The sequence below is a fragment of the Equus przewalskii genome, chromosome 18 (genome assembly GCF_037783145.1).
Source record: "Equus przewalskii isolate Varuska chromosome 18, EquPr2, whole genome shotgun sequence".
Classification (NCBI taxonomy): Eukaryota; Metazoa; Chordata; class Mammalia; order Perissodactyla; family Equidae; genus Equus; species Equus przewalskii.
Genome location: NC_091848.1, coordinates 46567709 through 46589044, shown reverse-complemented (window position 1 = coordinate 46589044; position 21336 = coordinate 46567709). Strand labels below are relative to the sequence as shown.

Below are 21336 nucleotides of genomic sequence, written 5' to 3'. Positions count from 1 at the left end.
AACCTCTCTCTCCCAATTAACTTTGTTGCCCGCAACTCCATCTCAGCCTCTGCTTCCTGGAGCACCTAACTGAGGCACCTGATCCAATCTCTAGATTTTCCTGATTCATCAGGTCTAAAGTGGATCTGGGGAATCTATATAATTTGTTATTTCCCCACATGATTTTTTTTTAAAGATTTTATTTTTTCCTTTTTCTCCCCAAAGCCCCCCAGTACATAGTTGTATATTCTTCTTTGTGTGTCCTTCTAGTTGTGGTATGTGGGACGCTGCCTCAGCGTGGTTTGATGAGCAGTGCCATGTCCGTGCCCAGGATTCAAACCAACGAAACACTGGGCCGCCTGCAGCGGAGTGCACAAAATTAACCACTCGGCCACGGGGCCAGCCCCTCCCCACATGATTTTGATGTTCAACCACATTTAGCACCTCTGTAGTGGAAGATTTTAATTATTTTATTTTCCATGCAATATAATTTAGCATTTATAAAGCAATTGAAGTCTTTACTATGGTGTCATTTGACGTGGCTGTTTAGACATGATCAAGTTAAGATGTAAACACAGTTTTGTTTTTTAGTAATAATTAAACAGATATTTTTGAACCTTACTAACTGTGAGCTTCATCCCAACCAGGGTTGGATGAAAAGGTAAGAAAAGAAGAAGTACAGGGTTATAATGTCTATTGTGCACACTGCTTGATAATATTTGTATGGAGAAATTTAATGGTTTGGTTTTTTGGGCAAGTCAAATGGTAACAAAATGATTTGGGGAAAATATCAAGTGTCAAGTGTCATTATACTAGTTTTACATCCAAAATAGACTAAAAATCCCTTTAAAGATAAAGCCTAGAGTAACCAAAATGTCTGGAGAGAGGAAAACATATTAATAAGACAAAATAGCTGCCTTAAATGTTTCAAATGGCATAATTGAAGAATGAATGGATTTGTTTTCATTTCTACCATGATGAAAAATTTTAATGCTTTTCCTGCTATGGAGAAACAGGCTTATTTTTTCCATAAATAAAACATACTTTCATAATATTAAAAAATGATTAATATACACATCCCCAATATTTTATTCCACAGAAAAATGCAGGAGAGGGTCAATTCCATTGCCCATGGCCATTCTCTTAGCACATAGGTCATATTTTACAGATACCCAAAACCTCTGTAATGCATATTTAGCTGCTTATATAGTCAATAAATGTTTGTTATTTGATAAATACATCACAATAAAACGTACACCACAAAAATACACATTTTCAATTTATCCTATGTACAAAACTGTTAGGCATTAGTTATCAATACCTCCATAGAGATATAATGAGTTCAGAAAATGCTAATGTCCTCACACTTGTTCTCTCTCTCTCACAAACATTACAGAAAAATATAAATCTAATTTTATTAAATAATATAATTGTTATCATAATCCAATATCATATTAGCTAACTGATTCGAAACAAGAAGTGGTAATCTTGCATATATTAAAATAACAGTATAGGAAAAGGCACATGCAAACACATTTGGAAGGAATGTAAATTGATACAATTTGACATGTTCATCAATAATAAAAATGCACAAACTCTTTGACCTAGAGATTTCACTCAAGGAAATTATCCTATGAAGATACTCAAACAAATACAAAAAGATGCATACACAAGAAACACTCTATGTGGTATTGTTTATAATAGCAAAACAAGCAAAACTTAGTCTAAATGTCCATCACTAGGGTTTTGGTTAATTAAATTATGACATAACTATACAATGGAATGTCGTGTAGCCATTAAAAAGAATGAGGTAGCTCTGCTTGTGTTGATATAAAAGATCTCCAAGACATATTATAATATTAGCTTTCTAGAATTACACAACAGCACTATGGCATATTCCCATTTGTGCCTCGACAAGGATATGGGTATGTATATGTAAATAGACATATAAATGTACACATATACCATGGGCATACAGATATGTCATATGCACATAGAAATTTTCTGGAGGAATACATAAAAATTTTTGATAATTGTTCCTTCTGCAGAGTTATTTCTTGAAGAAATTTGGTTTTCATTATCTACTATACTGAACAATTTGAATATTTTATCATGAGAATGATTTCTTTGTAAATAGTATCAGTTCTTCAGAGAACAAGCTAGTAGCAGCTAAGATTCTAAAATTTCACTTGTGTAAGAATGTAAATGCAAATCCTTCTATTCTTTTTCTTCTAAGAATCTTTGAAAACCTAATTTCAAAATAGATCTTCCATTCTAGAACTCTAAGAAAGTCAAAGCAGTAATTGTACTGTTTCTTGATTCATTTGTCCTGGTGCTAGACTCCAACAACTTATAAAGTATCGAGACCTATTCCATCAACTTCACTTTGTAACATCCGACACCTCTCCTTGTTTGTAGTATCATAGAGTGGATTGTTCTTCTCTGTGTAGCTGGCATAAGGCTGCATTTCATCCTAAGAAAGAACTCAAAGTCAAAACTAATTTTAAAAAGCCATAAATTACAATAAAAACTACCTATGTGTTTCCAGCAGGTGCCCACAGCCTTAGCATCTACCAATAATGCTTATAGTTATGTCTCCGGTTTACATGAACATAGAGAAATACTTCTCTCTAATATTTTATGAAAAAAAAATATTTATTGATTACTTAAGTCTTGGTATCAGATAATAAAGGTTGTGTGAAAGTAGGAATGGAGAAGAATGAAGTAACATGAGAAGTATTTTTAAAAAGAGGGTCAAAGATTTGGTAAGCTACTGGTTACAGAGATTAAGGAGTAAGACAGGTTTTAAGCTTGGGTAAGAGGGAAATGATGATGCTATTGAGAAAGGAAAATCAAGAATTAGAGATGGTTTCATAGGGGAGGAAACCCCAACTCAGTTTCTCTGCAGATTACCATCCAAACGAGGCAACCGTTATGTTTTGTAGGATGCAGTTCATGAAACGAAAATATGGATTTGGGGTGGTATATAAATAGTATTTGGTAGATAATTAACAAAATAAATACATTTGTCAATTAGGACTCTAAAATTAGAATTTCTACTTTTCACCTAAAACACTAATATTGATGCAAATTATAAATTATGTGGCTAGGTTTTCAGATTACACAGCTTAAAAGCTTGCAAATATTTTTCTAAATCTTATCTTACCTCCTCAACACCTGGATTAGCTTCTGTTTTTTTCAATTTACATTTTCTGTAAAAATAAAAATAAGGTGGACTGAATGCAGGAAACATTATTATTTAGATCGACAGTGGAAAAACAATAAAACAGTATATTATTAACGATTGTGGTTCATTTTGATAGAAGCCACAATAAATCAGAAATGAGCTACCAGAAATGAGTGAAGAATGATGCTTGAAGTAGTACACTCAAATAAGATAAATCTGGATTTTGAAAAAGGAAGTGAAATTATGCAACAAGAGCTTGATGTAACAGAATATAAGTGACACCTCCTCTATGGTATATGAAATAAATTATTGTAATTCTTTTCCCAAATGAAAAACTAGCACGCCCTAAATGGCCTAATTCACCATCTTGTGAGCCTAAGTAACCTAACAAAATCCCTCTCATCATTCAGAGTAGTCCAAGTCTATCACCTTCAGGACATGCCGCTTGATTATGGGAGAATTGATGTTAACATCTTAGTTTTACCCAGTTCATCAACTCCATATTTCTGACTCCTTTCTAACCCAATAAAGGTAAAGAAGAGAAAACATCAGTCAATACCTGCAGCCACTGTTTTTCAAAAGCCAAATGGATCCCCCGATGACAAAGACAATAAAAATACAGGGGATGATATAGAGAAAATGTAAGTTTGCTGTTGTTTGGGCACCTGTAAATATAGACACAAAAACATATGGTTCAACGTTGTGCAGCACTAAAAGAAATGAGCTATCAAGCCAGGAAAAAGACATGGAGGAACCTTACATGCATATTACTAAGTGAAAGAAGCAATCTGAAAAGGCTACATACTGTATGACTCCAACTATATGGCTTTCTGGAAGGGGCTGAACTGTGGAGACAGTAAGAAAACCAGGAGGCATTCCTAGGGGTTAGGGTGGAGGAGGGGTTGGATAGGTGGAACGTAGAGAGTTTTGGGGCAGTGAAACTACTCTTTACGATACTATATGGTGGATACATGTCATTTACACATTTGTTAAAACCTATAGAACATATGCCTAGAGAGAACCCTAATGTAAACTATGGACCTGAATGATAATGATGTGTTAATGTAGGTTCATAGTTTATAACAAGTGCACCACTGTGGTGCAGGGCATGTAGATGGAAGGGGAGGCTGTGCATGTGTTGTGGCAGAGGTTATATGGAAACTCTCTGTACTTTCCACTCACTTCTGCTGTGAACCTACAACTGTTCTAAAAAAAATAAAGTCTATTAAAAATGAATAAAATATATGCACATATATAGCTCAAGGACATCTCACAGTACATGAAATTCATTTCTGTGATTTTATTTTAAACACTTCTAACCCATTAATAGTTTAATAGTTGTTATAATAAAATTGTTTTATCAATTCAGATTCTAGGGTTTCCAGCAAGACATTATCTTAAGGCAGAATTTTATTGCTTTAAGGGTTTATGAATGGTACATTCCTACAGAAGAAATGTGAAATGTGAAATTTAGATCTCTCCATTAGATCTCTCTTCTCCAAGATTCAAAAATAAATAGGGAGTTGTAAGGAAGGTAGCTGGAAAAATAACCCTAATTCTGAAGTCACCTTTCTTCCAGGGCATTGAGACTGAAATGAATTCACGGCAGCAACTTTAAATTATTTATTAACTGCTGGCAGCATTATAAAGCTCAGTCTGATGAGAGCACAAGTCAACAAAGGAATTGCCAACTCTGAGAGGCAGTGGTTTGCAGCCTGTGCTCCCGGCGCTCCATGAACGTGGCTGGGGCGGCAGGAGAAGGTGAAGCAGAGGCTGAGCAGGCTGGCATCCAGGCCCTCCACCTTCCTTCAGCAGCTTGTTTTTACACTTTGGATTTCTCTGGGTTTATTTGAAAAAGAAAAGTTTTGCTTTACAGTTAAAAACAGCATTGTTTTGAAAACCTCTCTTCCAAACGAATGCGCTTTCTTTCATTGGAAGTGTACTAACAGAGGCTGGGGATTACCCTACAAAGAAGAGGTGAAGGAGATCCCTGCACTGAGTGGGAATGGCCTAAGGGTCCCTTCGATTCTGAGATTCTATAAATATGATATCTCATTGTGATACTGGATGGTTGAATTTAATATATAACCGAGGCACAATTACTCTTCTCAGTAAATACTGCTAAACCCTTTTCTTTACAAAAACAAATATTCACTTTAAGAAGGAATATTGAAAAATAATGGGTTAAACACATGGGTTTTTCTCTTCTCCCTTCTTAAAATTTACTAAAACATGGGTAAAGAAATGTTTTAAAGTGCAGGCTTGCAAAAGCAGAGAACAGGGATGAAAACAAGAGCAGATAACAGATTTCAACCTGCTTTTAGGTGAAAAATGAATAGAAGAATGGGAAATAATTTAGGGTGGAATTAGTAAAAAGCCTTAGTACCCATGCAACTCCAGGAAGACTCAAGAGTAGGAAACACCAAATACAGAGAAAGGGGTTTGTAGAGAGTGAAGTGTGTGACTAACAGTTAGGAGCTTATTTGAAAGTCTGTATTGGGAGCAGGTAGACTGCCAAGTTTCCTCCCACCCTGTGCCAGCTCACGCGCCTCCCCCAACCAGCAGAAAACAGGATGTTTGGCCCAGAGAAGATGAACCAGGAAGACTCCAAAGTCAAGATTCCAGACATAATGGAGGTTGGAGATGGAGGTTGGAGATGAAGGGCCAGACGGAAGAGAGGTGTTAACGGAAAGTCAGGGTTCTGAGCCATCACACACAGACACACATGAATGCACATTCCCCTCTCTCTCTGTCTCTCCTCCCAGAGCACTGATACGCTTACCCCTCCAGGGCAAGAGACTGAGAGTTATTTTTTGCAGAACCTGGACAACTTCAGAGAAGACCTTCAGATACATGAGGAAATAAGGAATCTTCTATTTTTTTTTTAATTTACCTCCTTTTCACCCTGTTGAAGCTGACTAGTTGACAAACTCACTCACAAATAACATAGCTTCCAATCAACACTTTAGCTTCCACTTTGATTTCAACGATAGGCAACGATTACCAAAGACTTAAGGAAAACCTCCTATGCGGAAGAAAGAGATTAAAACAAATGTCTGGAAGGCAGAAGGAACTCAGATTAAATAGACACGGATCAAGCAGAGGATCACGGGACAGAGAATGTCCAGACAATAGAAGGGCAGCAGGTTTAGTGACCAACTGGGCCAGATTAGACGAGCATGTATAAACTCAAGAAAGGATGCTTCAAGAGAAAAATGGAGCTGACAGATTACCTAACAAATCTGATCATGTGGAAAGTAGTATTAAGAGATGTTCTTTAAGCAAGTTTAGTGATAATTAACTGCATACAATATTAAAGAAACAAAAAAGTAAAGCAACTATTAAGTCCAAGAAAAACAAAAGGTTATTTAAAAAGGAAAGTACAAGTTTATTTCTTGATTCAACACAACAAAATTTACATGTTCAAAATAATGTAAACACTGGCTATTTCAGTTAACCAAAAATTGATATATTACTATATACAGAAGGATGATGGAAGGGAAGAAGATAAAGTTAAATTCTTATCTACCATAAGAGGAAGTGAGTACATAAAGTCTACATCTGACATATTAAGAAATAGCAATATAATCATGTTGTTTATAGAAATGGAGTTAAATACTAGAAGAAACACTTGAAAATTTAAAAGTAGTTGCCTCTGGGAAGTTGTGTAAGGATGGAGAGGTGGTGAGGGAGAGCCAGAGACAGGGCTAATGTTTTCCATTGTAGCCTAATAAAACAATATAGACTTAAACTATATGTGTTATGTTGATTAAAATGATATTTAATTCGTTTTTAAATAACAAGAAATGAGAGTAGGATGGGAGTAGAGAATAGAGAAACTAAAGCAGTAATGAGCTGAATCATAGACATTATTACAAGACATTTAAGAAATTTCACTGGAAGGGCCAGCCTGGTGTCATAGTGGTTGGGTTTGTGTGCTCTGCCTCAGGGGCCCAGGGTTCACAGGTTCAGATCCCAGGCATGGACCTGCACACCACTCACCAAGCCATGCTGTGGTGGTGTCCCATATACAAAGTAGAGGAAGACTGGAACAGATGTTAGCTCAGGGACAATCTTCCTGAAGCAAAGAGAAGATTTGCAACAGATGTTAGCTCAGAGCCAATCTTCCACACCAAAAAAAAAAAGAAAAAGAAATTTCACTGGAAAAGCCTGGAGGAGAAAATTCTACCAGACTAAAAATTCATGAAGGTAATTTATGAGTGGCTTTATTCTTCTAATAAAGTCACGAGTGTTTGTTTAAAAATTAAAACCGTAAGCATTCATTTAAATTAAATGGTGATGGGAAAACTGGACAGCCATATGCAAAATAATGAAAGTAGACCCTTATCTTACAACATACACAAAAATTAACTCAAAATGGATTAAAGGCTTGAAAGTAAGACCTAAAACCATAAAACTCCTAGAAGAAAGCTAGGAAGTATGCTCTTCAACATTGGCCTTAGCAGCATCTTTTTGAATATCATGTATCCTCAGACAATGGCAACAAAGTAAAAAATAAACAAATGAGACTACCTCAAACTAAAAAGCTTCTGCACAGCAAAGGAAACCATCAAGAAAACAAAAAGACAACCTAACAATTGGGAGAAGATATTTGCAAATCATATATCCAATAAGGGGTTAATATCCAAGCTATATAAAGAACTCAAACAACTCAACAACAGAGAGACAAAGAAGCCAATTAAAACATGGGCAGAGAGGGGCTGGCCCAGTAGTAACCAGCTGGTGTAGTGGTTAAGTTTGCATGCTCCGCTTCAGTGGCCTGGGATTTGCAGTTTTGGATCCCAAGCATGGACCTAGCACCACTCGTCAAGCCATGCTGTGGCAGCATCCCACATAAAATAGAAGATTGGCACAGTTGTTAGCTCAGTGACAATCTTCCTCAAGCAAAAAGAGGAAGATTGGCAACAGATGTTAGCTCAGGGCCAATCTTCCTCACAAAAAAAAAAATGTGCAGAAGATCTGAATAGACGTTTTTCCAAAGAAGATATGTAGATGGGGAACAGGCACATAAAAAGATGTTCAATATCACTAATTATTAGGGAAATGCAAATGCAAAAATGAGATATCACCTCAAGCCTGTCAGAATGGCTATTATTAAAAAGACAAGAAATAAGTGTTGGAGAGGATGTGGAGAAAAGGGAACCTTGCACACTGCTGGTGGGAATGTAAATTCGTGCAGCCACTATGGAAAACAGTATGGAGATTCCACTAAAAATTAAGAATAGAAATACCATACAATCCAGCTATTCCACTGCTGGGTATTTATCTAAAGAACATGAAAACACTAATTCAAAAAGATATATGTACTCCTGTGTTCACTGAAGCATTATTCACAATAGCCAAGACTTGGAAACAACCTCAATGCCCACTAACAGACGAATGGAGAAAGAAGATGTGGTCTATATACACAATGGAATACTACTCAGCTATGAAAAAAATGAAATCTTACCATTTGCGACAACATAGGTGGACTTTGAGGGCATTTTGCTAAGCAAAATAAGTCAGATGGAGAAAGTCAAATACTGTATTATTTCACTCATATGTGGAAGATAAAAAAAAAAAAACAAGAAACAAACACATAGATATAGAGATTGAGTTGGTGATTACCAGAGGGGAAGTGGGGAGGAGAGAGGGCTAAAGGGGTAAAAGAGCACATGCACAGGTGACAGATGGCAATTAGTCTTTGGGTAGTGAATACGATGTAGTCTTCACAAAAACTGAAATATAATGATGTACACCTGAATTTTATATGATGTTATAAACCAATGTTACCTCAATAAAAAAGAGAGAGAGGTAAAACTCATAAGTAGTCATTTAAAAGTACACTACTACAGCCAATTTACTAGTAGAAGTGAACATTAAAAGTAGAATAAACTGCATTGTATAATGTGACTTTTTACAATAATTTTCTGTATTATTCTTCTAGACATATCTCTTTATTCTGAGGAAGAGAGAGAGATAAACTGGAGGGTGGAAAAAAATCCTTGAATGAAATTTCTCTGCATATTTTTTTCCTTCTTAAGGTAACTCCTCTGAAAGAATGGAAAAATCAAACACAAAACGAGAAAAATTACAAACCTTGTGTCAGCTCTAAAGACAGGCTCTTGTTGCCAGTCACATGTGAGACAGAGCAGGACACATTAGACAAAGGGTGGTCCTCCCAGCGGCATGTACTCTGGACGGTCACTGTGCCATTGGCCCAATGTTCTTGCTCGGTGACACAGTCTCCCTCTGGGTTCCAGGAGATCTGTGCAGCCGGCTTCCCTGCAGCTGCCCTGCACACCGCGGTTCCATTCTTGCTTTGAAGCAGGGTCACCTCGGGGGGCACTGCAGAGACCAGGGAGAAATGCTTCAGTCTTGACACATGGGCTATGGAATTTAGAGGGACGTTTGTTTCAGTGCCAAATCTGGTTATCTGAAATACCACAATATGTGCTCTTCCTTACCTAAAACTTGGAGGTGATATCCACGATGGAAATTCCCATCAGGTGTTACCATTTGACACATGTAAAACCCATCATGAGTGGTGGCCACTGGATCAATCTGAAGGGCGAGGTTCTCATCAGGTCTGGAGGCCCAGGTTATTCTCTCGTCGGTACAGTTTCCTTCCTTGGTCTCATTTCTATCTCTCCTGTACGCTCTGGTGCAGGACAGCTTGTCTCTGAGGATTATTTGCCACGTTGTTACCACCAGAGAAGTCAACAGGATGGAAGGGCAATCGAACACAGCCTTCGTATCCACAGGTACGGACAGAGAAGCGTTGGCTGGATACACACACACACAAGGAGAATAACAAAAGAAAACCTGATAAAGAACTTCCTGTGTTAAATTTGTCCACAACGTATTACACAAAGTTGTACTAGAACATTGCTTTGCTGGAGAACTCATTCCAGAAATGTTAGATTTATAGGAAATTAACATTCATGAAATATATATAACATATTAAATCCACCCAAAGATTAATCAATTTTGTCCTGTACTATGTATCATTAGGAAAACAACATGAATTATGTGTACGACAAATTTTTTTAAAGCATTTTGAAATTAATTAGGAGATCTGATGTCTATAAAACAAACAGAAGAGAAACAGAATTCTAAATTAAAAAACAAAGGCAATGTTCTAAATAAAATCTTTTGGTCATAGAGACTATTAGATGTATCATGCAATTCATGGCCCTCAGGGAACAAAATGGAATCTTTAGTGACGTGATTTTCTCCTCCTAGGTTTTGATGAAAGCAAAAAACCCAGTAACATCACAACTAAATGCCTGTCCTCGAGGGTGACACTTCAGACAAACATAAAAGTGGAAAGTATATGGGACTGGGAAATTTTTTCGTTTAATTTCCATGTGAAGAATCACAAAGTCAGTGAAATCAACAGATTTGAAAATAATCTGTTATTTTATCAGTTGAACCATCCCACAAAATGAAAAATAATCATGCCTAGTGAAAAGAGCTGCTTAGAAGTACTTATTCTGGTGAAAAAGTACTAAATTTTCTTCTATAAGTCTTCTATAAAAAGGATTTTATTGCAAATGTCTGATATGATCAAACGTGGCCTTTGAACGAGTGACCCTTCCTTCCTACTCCATCACATATACGCTCCCAGACAGTTCAGCCGCAAACTTTGTTCACAGATTTTGTTTCCAAACGTTCAATACAATTATCAGGATTAAATACAGAATTGACCTATTTTTCCATACTTTAAAGTAAAAATTAAGACCTGCGAGCATCTTCCCACATAGAAGCTCAGGCTTTCCCCTAACCTGACGTGTTCAGGACCGAGGGGTTTGCAGAGAGGTGAGCAGGTGTATCTGTTACGACCCACCTGCAACAGAGGTGTCAGTGATTTCATCTCTTTGACATGAGCTGAACCAGCTGGGGCAGGGCGAAATTTCTATGTATATGAAGCTCATTTTTTCCAAACTCTGCATTTAACCTCTCTCATATGGTCTTTTGGTGTCACCTGCCTCTTTTGTAACGTACTCAAGCCTTTGCATTTCATGGCCAAATAAAAATCACGTAACTAGAGAAAGGAAGAGGGAGGATTTTAAAGCAGATCTGAGAGGACAGTTCAAACCATACTCTTTCCACCACTCCGGGTGGCGTCTCCTCGCAGAGGGAACCTCCAACTTGGCGAAGGCTTAGAGGCAAGCAAGAACGTGGCTAGTTGGAGAAGAACTGGAGGCGGGTGTGGGTAAGCATATCTGTGCACAAGGGAAAGAAGCTGACGATAAAACCAGGAAGGTAAGAGACTAGTGTCATAACACGTTGTGAAGGCTCTTCTACTTTTGGTATTGTGAACTTTAGCTTGTAAGCAGTGGAAGGCTTGAATGTTTTTGCCTTATTTATCCTTAAGATCTGCCTCTAATTTTTTAAAGGAAAGTACTAGCTAATCAAATGAACATATGCATTTTAGCAGGGGCACAGTATCCAAAGAAGTAACTCAGGTGGTGAGGGTTCCGAGCACAGTGGACATTCTTTCACCTTCCTCTGCTCTACGACCTTCAGTCAATCACCCTTCACCTACAATGATAGTTCTTATGTCACTGCTACGATTTCACCCTTTCTTCATCCTCTTCTTTCTTTTTTCATACCTGTTGTGATAATTTACCGATAGCCAGTCAACCCCGACACTCAGTGTGTTTGGCACCTAACAAATAGATTCTCCATACCCTCCCGCGATCCGCAGGACGATTCACCTCCTACTTCACAGCGAAGACAGAGGGCAGATTCTCATATTTGCTCCAGAACCAGCAGTCATATCCCATCGTTTCTGCATGCTTTGTCTATAAATATCTTCCAGTCTCATTCAGTCCTTTGCACGCAGACAAATTCCAGTTGGCTTTTGGGCATTTCCTTTCTTTTCTCATTACAATACCATAGCTTCACTCCCCATCACCATGCACATAGGTTTCTGCAAAAGCCTCGTAACCTCTGTCTCTCTCTAACTCTCCTCTCTTCAGTTCAAATCGTATATTACCTCCAGGTACATCATTTTATAACACAGTTGTGATTCTGTCAACACTGAGATTGCTTTAGAGATCCCTTCAGAGATCTCCCACTGCCTGAAGAAAATGTTTAAATTAAATGTCTTTGTATTGTCTCTGAAAGCCCACTTTTTCAAACCGACTCAACTTTGCAATCTTATCACCCCCTAGACTGCCCCCACATTCCAGCAAGGAATCACACAGCACAATTGCATTTCTATGTCTTTCTTCACATTGATCCCATGGTCTGGGATGCCCTACACAATTCTCTTTGTCTACTAAAATCCTCCTCTTCCTTTAAGACTCAGTTTACATGCTGCATCCTCTGTGAAGCCTTCTCTGAGCCTTGGTGCTTGGATGCTCCCTCCTCTACATTCCCTGGTCCACTTGATGTGAATGCTTGTCTCCTCTGTCATATATGACAGCTGTGCTCATGTCTGGGTTCCCCCACAAAATAAGCTCCCTGAGGGCTCTCTGACAGTCTTACTCATCTTGCTTATCTTTGTGTTCCCCATGAAGCCTAGCACTGTGCCTGAGAGAGAAAGATCCACAATCTTCAAGTGGGATGAACTCTTTTGGGGGAGGAAGAGTGGGGTCATTCAGGCTCCCTCAGACCACAGCACTCACATCACCATTTTCTTTTCTTTTAAAGATTGGCACGTGAGCTAACAACTGTTGCCAATCTTTTTTTTTTTTTCTGCTTTTTCTCCCCAAGTACCCCCAGTACATAGTTGTATATTTTGGGTTGTGGGTCCTTCTAGTTGTGGCATGTGGGACACCACCTCATCATGGCCTGACAAGTGGTGCCATGTCCGCGCCCAGGATCTGAACCAACGAAACCCTGGGCCACCAAAGCGGCGCTGGCGAACTTAACCACTCGGCCGTGGGGCCGGCCCCTCACATCACCGCATTCTCTAACCGGCCACAAGGCTGGCCCTCAGACCAGACCATCAGCTGTGTCTCCAAGGGCGTTCAACATTCCATCACTTCAGTACTGGCCTCTAGGAAGAAAAAGCATCTTACCTTCTGCAGGAAGTTCTAATTTTCTCTGCCTCTTGTCCGTAGAGGAACCATTAACTGAAGCTAGAAAATATTCAGAGAAAAGTAAATGAAATCAATTTTAGGTACTTACATGGAGTAGAAGTCACTATTTCTCCACAAATTCTTATATACAATATGATAGAAAGCAGTTAATCACAACTAAATTAAACAGAAAGCCTCGCAAAACAGAAATCAGAAGTTATTCCATATTAAATGGAAAAACGTTAACATTTGAAAATTACATTTATAAGCTATTAATCAATGATTTCCCATTTATGAGACACGTGGTTTTGTACTTGACAACAATTTTGTACCAGGTAACCCTGCCTGCACCGCTTCTCTAGCCACAGTGGATTGTCCATCATGGGCACCTCACCTGACCTGGGCTGATTATAGTCCTTTCTCCAGATGCCACCCCCTCATTAAAGTTTTTGGTCCGGTGGTGGGCACCTCACCCAGCTGGACAAATCAGCACTTTCTCAAGAGTTTTGGAACCAGAACTGAGAAGAGTAGTTCATCCCTCTTCCTGCCCCATTCTTCCTACTGTGATGATTAATTTAATGTGTCAACCTGGCTAGGCCACAGAGCCTAGATATATCGTCAAACATTATTTCAGATGTTTCCGTAAAGGTATTTTTTAGATACATTAACACTAACATTTAAATCAGTAGACTTTGAGTAAAGCAAAGTAACCTCCATAATGTGGGTGGGCCTCATCCAGTGAGTTGGGCTTAATAGAAAAAGACTGACCTCCCGGGAAAGGGAATTCTGCCAGCACACTGATTTTGGATGCAAACTGCAACTATTTCCTGGATCCCCAGCCTGCTGGCCTACCCCGCAGATTTTAGACTTGCCTCCACAATCACGTGAGCCAGTTCCTTAAAATAAATCTCTCCTTCTCTCTCTCAATACATTCTGTAGTTCTGTTTCTCTGAGGAGTCCTGACTAATACACCTACCTTGGGAAGAAGGAAACAGAAGCAGAGAGAGATGACTGTCCTCACTTAGCTCAAGTTTCCAATTCCATAGTTCTGAGACCCATATGCATTTCTTCCCTTGGGTTCTATAGAATTTCTGACAATCAAAATAGTCCTAATATACTTTACATTTGGTTTGTGAAAACTTCTCTTTTGTAGCATTGTTTTTTTAAAATGGCAACAATGATAACAGAAAATACTTCTTATGATTTGAGGGTCTCACAAAGTTCTTCCTGGTTTATAAGACCACCATTCAACGAGCACTTATGATTTCTCTGTGTATAAAAATATACTTCTTGCTCCTTCTTCTAATTCTCCACCCAACTCTACCACATTAAAAAACAAAGAAATGCAATAAAGGTCTTGGAAATGAGCAACAAACAGACCTCTGAAATAATTTGGCTTTTCTAGGCAGCTAAATGTTATTGATCTGGGCTGGAAGGAAGGCAAAGAATGAGATTCTAACAATTAAATTTAGCTCATATTGGGCTCAAGAATCTATTCCAGAAACAGATAAGAAGTCAGAGCTGGAGGGCTTACTGAGATCAAGCTATGGCTTAGATATTCCAGATTCTAAAGCTCTACCACAGCACACAATATAGCTTAGCCTTTCCAGACAGCTCCCTTTTACCACACCCAGCTTCTCAGGGGTCCTAAGGTCTGTCAGTTTCTTCCATTATCACATTCACCACCAACCAAGACTGAGTGTTTGTAATGGCAGAAAATTTAAGATGTGGGTATTTTTGATGATGATGTTGTTGAAGTTCCCATTTGGAAGCATCAAGAGGAAAATTTAAAGTTTTATTAAGAATAAGGGGTGCAAGTAAGGTGATGTAAGGGTATTGGAAGAGAAAAAACCAGGATCTGCAAACTTTTCCCATAAAGGGCCAAAGAGTGAACATTTGAGGCTTTGCAAGCCATATGGTCTCTGTTGCAAGTATTCAACTCTGCTGTTGGAGCAAGAAAGCAGCCATATGTAAACAAATGGGCGTGGCCTTACACAATTAGGAAAAAAGACAATAAACATCCCTTGAGTACTCTATTTTCTTCTGATTACTTTGCCTTTTAAAAATAAACTACCTCTCCACGGACAACTTCAAGTTCTCCCTCAATTTAAATAAATTTCCTGTTCTATTTTTATCATAAGTAGCAGCTTCCTCCCTTCTTTTCTTCCTTCCTTCCTTTTCTCCATCCTTTCCTTACTTTAAATGAAACGTGGCAAGTATTGAGGACACGCAGTAGGATTCTGACGAATAAGAAAACTGCAATGAGCCCTGCCCCATTCCTAGCTAAGGGAGCTCTCTGGTGATCACAAGATGCCAGCCATGATAGACAAATGTTACTGCAGTATATGAGGGCTTTCTCTTATGGGCATCTGGCCTCTGCAGCCCTGAGAGCTGCTCTCTACTTTAGAGATATAGTCTGTTGTCAGCGGAAAGTTCAAAGAACTCAGCTTCGATTGATACCTTTAAAGGGATATTTAAAGGCTGTTCTTCTATGCTTTGGCTTTTATTTCATATGCGTTATAGAAATTTTTACTTTTAGTGACACAGCAAATGATTGGCATGCTCTGAACTATTAAGTTGTTGCTACTTCAGTGGATTCTCATTGTAGCTGTCCTGTCTAGGAATAGTGGAAATTTGACCACATTAGTTCTTATCAGATATAACTAAATCAGTGTTCAGATACTATGGATTCTGTTGGAAGAGCCTGGTATCGCATTAAGTAGTGTCTTCCAAATTGACTTGAATGACGTTTTCAGGGATTTTGAGTGTCAATGATCTCCCAGTGGGCTGGAGTGTGGAAGGGACCTTCTGTTTAACAAAGGTTTTCCAGTGAGTGGAGGCCCATGAAAAAATCTGCCTCTCAAGCCAGATACCAAATTCTCCTACCCAAATCAAGCAAAGTCCACCTCCTTCCCAAGAGTATCCTGTGAAGGAAAATCAATAAATGATCCCTGCAACTTCTCATACCAGAGATAAAACCCACAAGTTGGAATATACTCTTGAATGTGCAAAAATAATTGTTTTTAGATGAGAAAAAATATATACGTATTGTCACAAATATTCCCCTGATTGTTTTTATTCTATTGGATAAGCTTTTTAAACTTAGCTAATTGCTAATGTATGAGTCCTTTAGTTGTATTATCTCTATTGGTAGCTGGTTGCTACAGAATGCCAATTCCATATCATGTATCATGTCTTAGTTGAAAATAGATAGCATCCTTCCTAATCTTACTTGAAGCTTTGTATACACCAAAGTAGTACAACAAATGTTTAAAGCTTCTGATCAATGGTCCTGTGATTTCTTTAATTTCTTCATATGAAACCAAATTTTCTCTTGAGTTTAGAAAGATTACAGTTTTACATCGTTAACATCAGAAGTCTAACTTAACTCTTTGACAATATGCACATAGAGAGACTGAAACAAATATGAATTGTTTTTGAAAACATATTTATAGCTGAAAAGTAACTTAATTACTCATTATATTAGATTCCTTGGGCTGCCTTAATATATAACCACAGAGTTGGTCACTTACAACAAGAGAAATTTATTCTCTCATGTTTCTGGAAGACAGAAATCTGAAACCAAGGTGTCACAGGGCTGGTTTTCTCCAAAGGCTCTAGGGATGAAAGCTTCCTTGCCTCTTCCAGCCTCTGGAGGCTGCCAGCAGCCCTTGGTAGTCCTTGGCTGGTAGACACCTCATTCCCATCTCTGCTTGATCTTCACATTGCCTTCTCCCCTGTGACTTCACCTCCTCTCTGCTCTTACAAGGACACTTGTCATTGGATTTAGAGCCCACCTTAAGCCAGGATGATCTCATCTCAAGAGGCTTAACTTTAATTACATCTTCAAAGACCCTTTTTCTAAATACGGTCACATTCGCAGGTTCCAGGTAGACATATCTTTTTGGAGGGTTATCATTCAACCTACTACACTCACATATTGTCCCTACCCCTACGATTTATAGTTTACGTAGTTATTTTACTTACTTTATTCTGTAATTGACCTGGCATCTAATTTTTCCAGATGTTGAATAATTGAGTATAATTAGAAAGGATATTTATTGAATCCAAGAATACATTTTGAAATCAGTGGAATTATTTTTCCATGAAGTACTCAATGTAAGATACATAACAAAAATAGCTTTTTAAAATATAAAGAAAAAGTTAACCACAATGACAAACAAAAATTTGAGAGACAGTAAACTGAGCAGGGGATACAGAAAATAAATAACTAACATTTGCTAAAACCTATTTTTTTAAGTTCCCTAGAGTAATACCCTATGTTTTAAAATTTGAATAAAGAAAATTTTGGATATGTCCTTGGTTTGTGTAGTGATCAATTCTTGACATAGGTACTAAATAAGCACAGAAATTATTTCATAATAAAAAATTTACCAATACCCTTAAACATAAGCAATATTTTATTTAGATAATACAGTCTATAAGTGCATGTAAGACAATTAAGATTCTAAAATGTAAAAACATACAAGTATCAAGCACTCTCCATTAGAACTACCATTAAAAGATGAGCATTACCGGAACTGTAATTGCCCTTGCCTGTTTGCTGCATCGATGAATTGCTTGTTGTATTAAGACTTTGACCTCTTGCACTTATGCATTCTGAAAAAATATATGGGGTGGAGAGAGAAATATACATTAGTATTTCTGATTTCTAGTTAAAATTACATTTGTTTCACATTCTTGAGGCTATTTTTGGATTGTGGTCGCCACTGAAAACATAAATTAGTACAGGCAAGCAAAAGTCTCAAAACATGTTGTCTCAATATGAACTTTTGACCTGATCTTCCCACCTGTTTGTCATATTCCTACTTCAGGTCGAGAATGCCCCTCATCTCTCTCCTGTCTTTGTATTCAAATCAAAGTATTTCTTCTCCCAGGCTGATATGCATTTAGTCTATCTTTGTGGAAGAAAGCATTTTACCCTCTGTTACAGACTTTTCAGGCACCAGTGAGTAGTAGAAAAAGTTTTGTAGTGATATGTTGATCAGCTGCTGGTATGGAACAAAAAAACGATTTTCCTAAGCATTGTTGAAATCACATTATATACACTTATATATATATATATATATACCACTAATTTCAAATTTTATAAGGCAAGCTCTAAGTGGGAATTGCTATAAACATTTTTTGAGCAGCAACTACTGGCAAAGTACTTGCTAGGCATAGAGACCCAGACATAGAGACATAATAGACAATAGCTCTTCTCTCCAAAAGCTTAAGGTCCAGGGGAGAAAGCAGCTATGTAAACAACTATGATGTGAAGTTTTCAATGTGATGACAGAAGTATGCATATTGTCCAGAAGTTAAAAAGAAGAGATTTGGGGGCCGGCCTAGTAGCATAGTGGTTAAGTTTGCACATTCCGCTTCAGCAGCCTGGGGTTCTCAGGTTTGGATCCCAGGCACAGATCTATACAGTGCTCATCAAGCCATGCTGTAGTGGTGTCCCACACACAAAACAGAGGAAGATTGCCACAGACGTTAGCTCAGGAACAATTTTCCTCATCAGAAAGACAAAGATGGGCAATGGATGATAGCTCAGGGCCAATCTTCCTCACCAAAAAAAAGAAAAGAAAAGATATGTATTTCTAAGAGAGCAAGGGTAAGAGATTAGGGAAAACTCCTTACAATAGATAATATTTTGAGCTGGATCTTAGTAGATGAGAAGTTTTCCAGGAAGATAGGAGGAAAAAGAAAATTGCACATGCATACAGGAAGAATGGAATTTAGAAGAAGTCATAAAGGCAAAGAACTACAGAAGAGTTCAGTATTGCAATAAAGTGAGAAAAACTGGATGTGTGGTTAGAATTGAGGCTGGATACTGGCAGGCTCTAACTGTGGGACGAACAACACTCTTAGAAAGTGTTCACAAGGAAATGATGCATTTCTAGTGCGTCTACAGTGAATGTATCTGACCAGTAAAGAGAAACAATTTAGGGTAAAATTTAATGCACGATGTTTCTCTGGAAGAATTTTGAATCCTGTGCCCCTCTTAGCTGCCATTTTCCTTAATAAAACACTCTTTGAAAGTAAAAATGTTTTCAGCACTTATACTAGGAACAGATTTCTAGGAATTTGCATTTGTTATTTATTTTAGTCTCTCCATACTGACAAGTATAATCACCCTCATTTTACAGATAAAGACGTGTGGACTCACAGGGGTGCAGCAATTTGGCCCAGGCCACTCAGCTTGTAAGCTGCTCCAATTGCTCAATTGTTCTTGTACAAGTAGTTCACACCGCAGTGAATAGAAACCAAGGGTTGGATCCTAAGAAACACACTAGGATAAATATACTACCCAAATTAACCCAAACTGAGAGAGTTGATGAAGCAAGTCCAAGCCATGTTTTCATGGAAACAGAGAGACAAAGGTCTGAAAGAACATATCAAATGGCAAGTCCGTAGAATCAGTATTATAATGGCATACGGACACAAGCCATTATAGATCCGAATGGGAATAGTTAAGCTGAGGGGGATTTCAGACAACTGCCAAAATTCATGGGCCAATCCCATCACCCCCTCACTAGATTATAAGCTCCATGAGGGCAGGGCTTTTTGTCTCCGTTCAGTCTGCATTCTCAGTACTTAGAAGAGTGGCTTACACAGCTGCCTGGCACGTGGCTGGCTCAAGCGAGGTTTAATATAAAGGTCAACACAACCCTATGGCAAACTGAACTAAAGATATGGAAAGTTAGTTTACCCAAAAAAGAACTACAAATGTCTCTTAGTCATCTAGAAAGATGCTCAGCACTATTCGTGGTAAAAGAAGTACAAATTAAAACTATGCAGAAATACTATTTCACACCTACGAGATCTGTAAAATCCAAAAGTTTGACAATGTACTGTGTGTGCAAAGCTCTGGAGAGATAAGCACACCAATAGACTGCTGGCGGGAATGTAAAATGTCACAACTTCGACAGAGGAAAATTTGACAATATACGGCAAAATTACATATGCATTTCCCTTTTGACCCAGCAATACCACTTCTCAGAATCTATCCCAAAGATACACAGGCAACAGTATGAAAACAATATATGCACAAGACTATTCGTTACAACATTGTAATAGCAAGACTTTTAGAAACAACCCAAATAGCCACCCATAGGAGATTAGTGTCTACACGACGGTACATCCACAAAATGAAAGACAGTGAATGAGCGATAGCTCTATAAACTATTATGGAGTGATCTCCATAGCAAGACAGATAAAAGGATATATAGTATGTACCATTACTCTACAACATTATGGGAGGAACACAAGTGTGTGTGTGTGTGTGTGTCTGTGTGTTCTTTCTTTTCTTGCTTATAATTTCAAAACTAAAAAGATAAAATGGGGGCAGGAATAGAAATAAGATGTCTCTGAATATACCTCATTTTATAGATTTGACTTTGCAACCATGTAATCACTTTACATAATTATCAAACAAAATCAAATTATTTGTAAGCACTAAACTGTAAAGCAAAATGAAACAAATGAACTTAACCGCAAGTAGAATTGGTTGCATAATCACATATAGAGGAACTATTCCAAGTGACTTCCAAAACACAGTAATTCAACTGTATGTCTCTAGTGGAATATAACTCAATGACAAAAATATTCTAAAAAAAACCTTAAACTATTTTCAATAATTGCATTTTTCTAGTGTCTGGTATTATTCTTCTCAAATTATTCTATATGTGTTGTGGGATAAATCAAAGAGTTATTATGTTGGTGTCAGTCAACTTTTCAGTGTGGGAGAAAAGATACAGATGTAAAATGAACAAGTTTAAGTAAAAACTCTGAGTCCTAAATTTGAATCAAAAGTATCAGTATCAGGGCTGGCCCCAAGGCTGAGTGGTTAAGTTCGCGCACCCCGGTTCAGCAGCCCAGGGTTTCGCCGGTTGGGATCCTGGGCGCAGACATGGCACTGCTCATCAGGTCATGCTGAGGCAGCATCCCACATAGCACGAGCAGAAGCACTCACAGCTAGAATATACAGCTAGGTACCGTGGGGCTTTGGAGAGAAGAAGAAAAAAAAGAGAGAAAGAGATTAGCAACAGATGTTAGCGCAGGTGCCAATCTTTAAAATAAAAAATATCAGTATCAATTCACGATGTATTTTATCTTTTAAAATACATA

At 38.0% G+C, this 21336-nt stretch overlaps 1 protein-coding gene across 4 annotated transcripts in view; it reads right to left on the bottom strand.

The window, feature by feature from the left end:
* Nucleotides 1-935: 935 nt before the first annotated feature.
* Nucleotides 936-21336, bottom strand: part of CD200R1 (CD200 receptor 1) — a 56971-nt gene continuing 36570 nt past the window's right edge. For 2 of the 4 annotated variants that reach the window (XM_008535146.2, XM_070581963.1), the window contains 7 exons: nt 17737-17820; nt 13201-13260; nt 9634-9951; nt 9266-9514; nt 3726-3831; nt 3146-3191; nt 936-2452 (listed from right to left, as the gene is read on the bottom strand). In XM_008535146.2, the coding sequence (XP_008533368.1) occupies nt 2330-2452; nt 3146-3191; nt 3726-3831; nt 9266-9514; nt 9634-9951; nt 13201-13260; nt 17737-17820 (986 nt within the window). In that variant the 3' untranslated portion in view covers nt 936-2329. The remainder of the gene's footprint in view (nt 2453-3145; nt 3192-3725; nt 3832-9265; nt 9515-9633; nt 9952-13200; nt 13261-17736; nt 17821-21336) is intronic. The other 2 variants (XM_008535147.2, XM_070581964.1) reach the window with 2 other exon arrangements.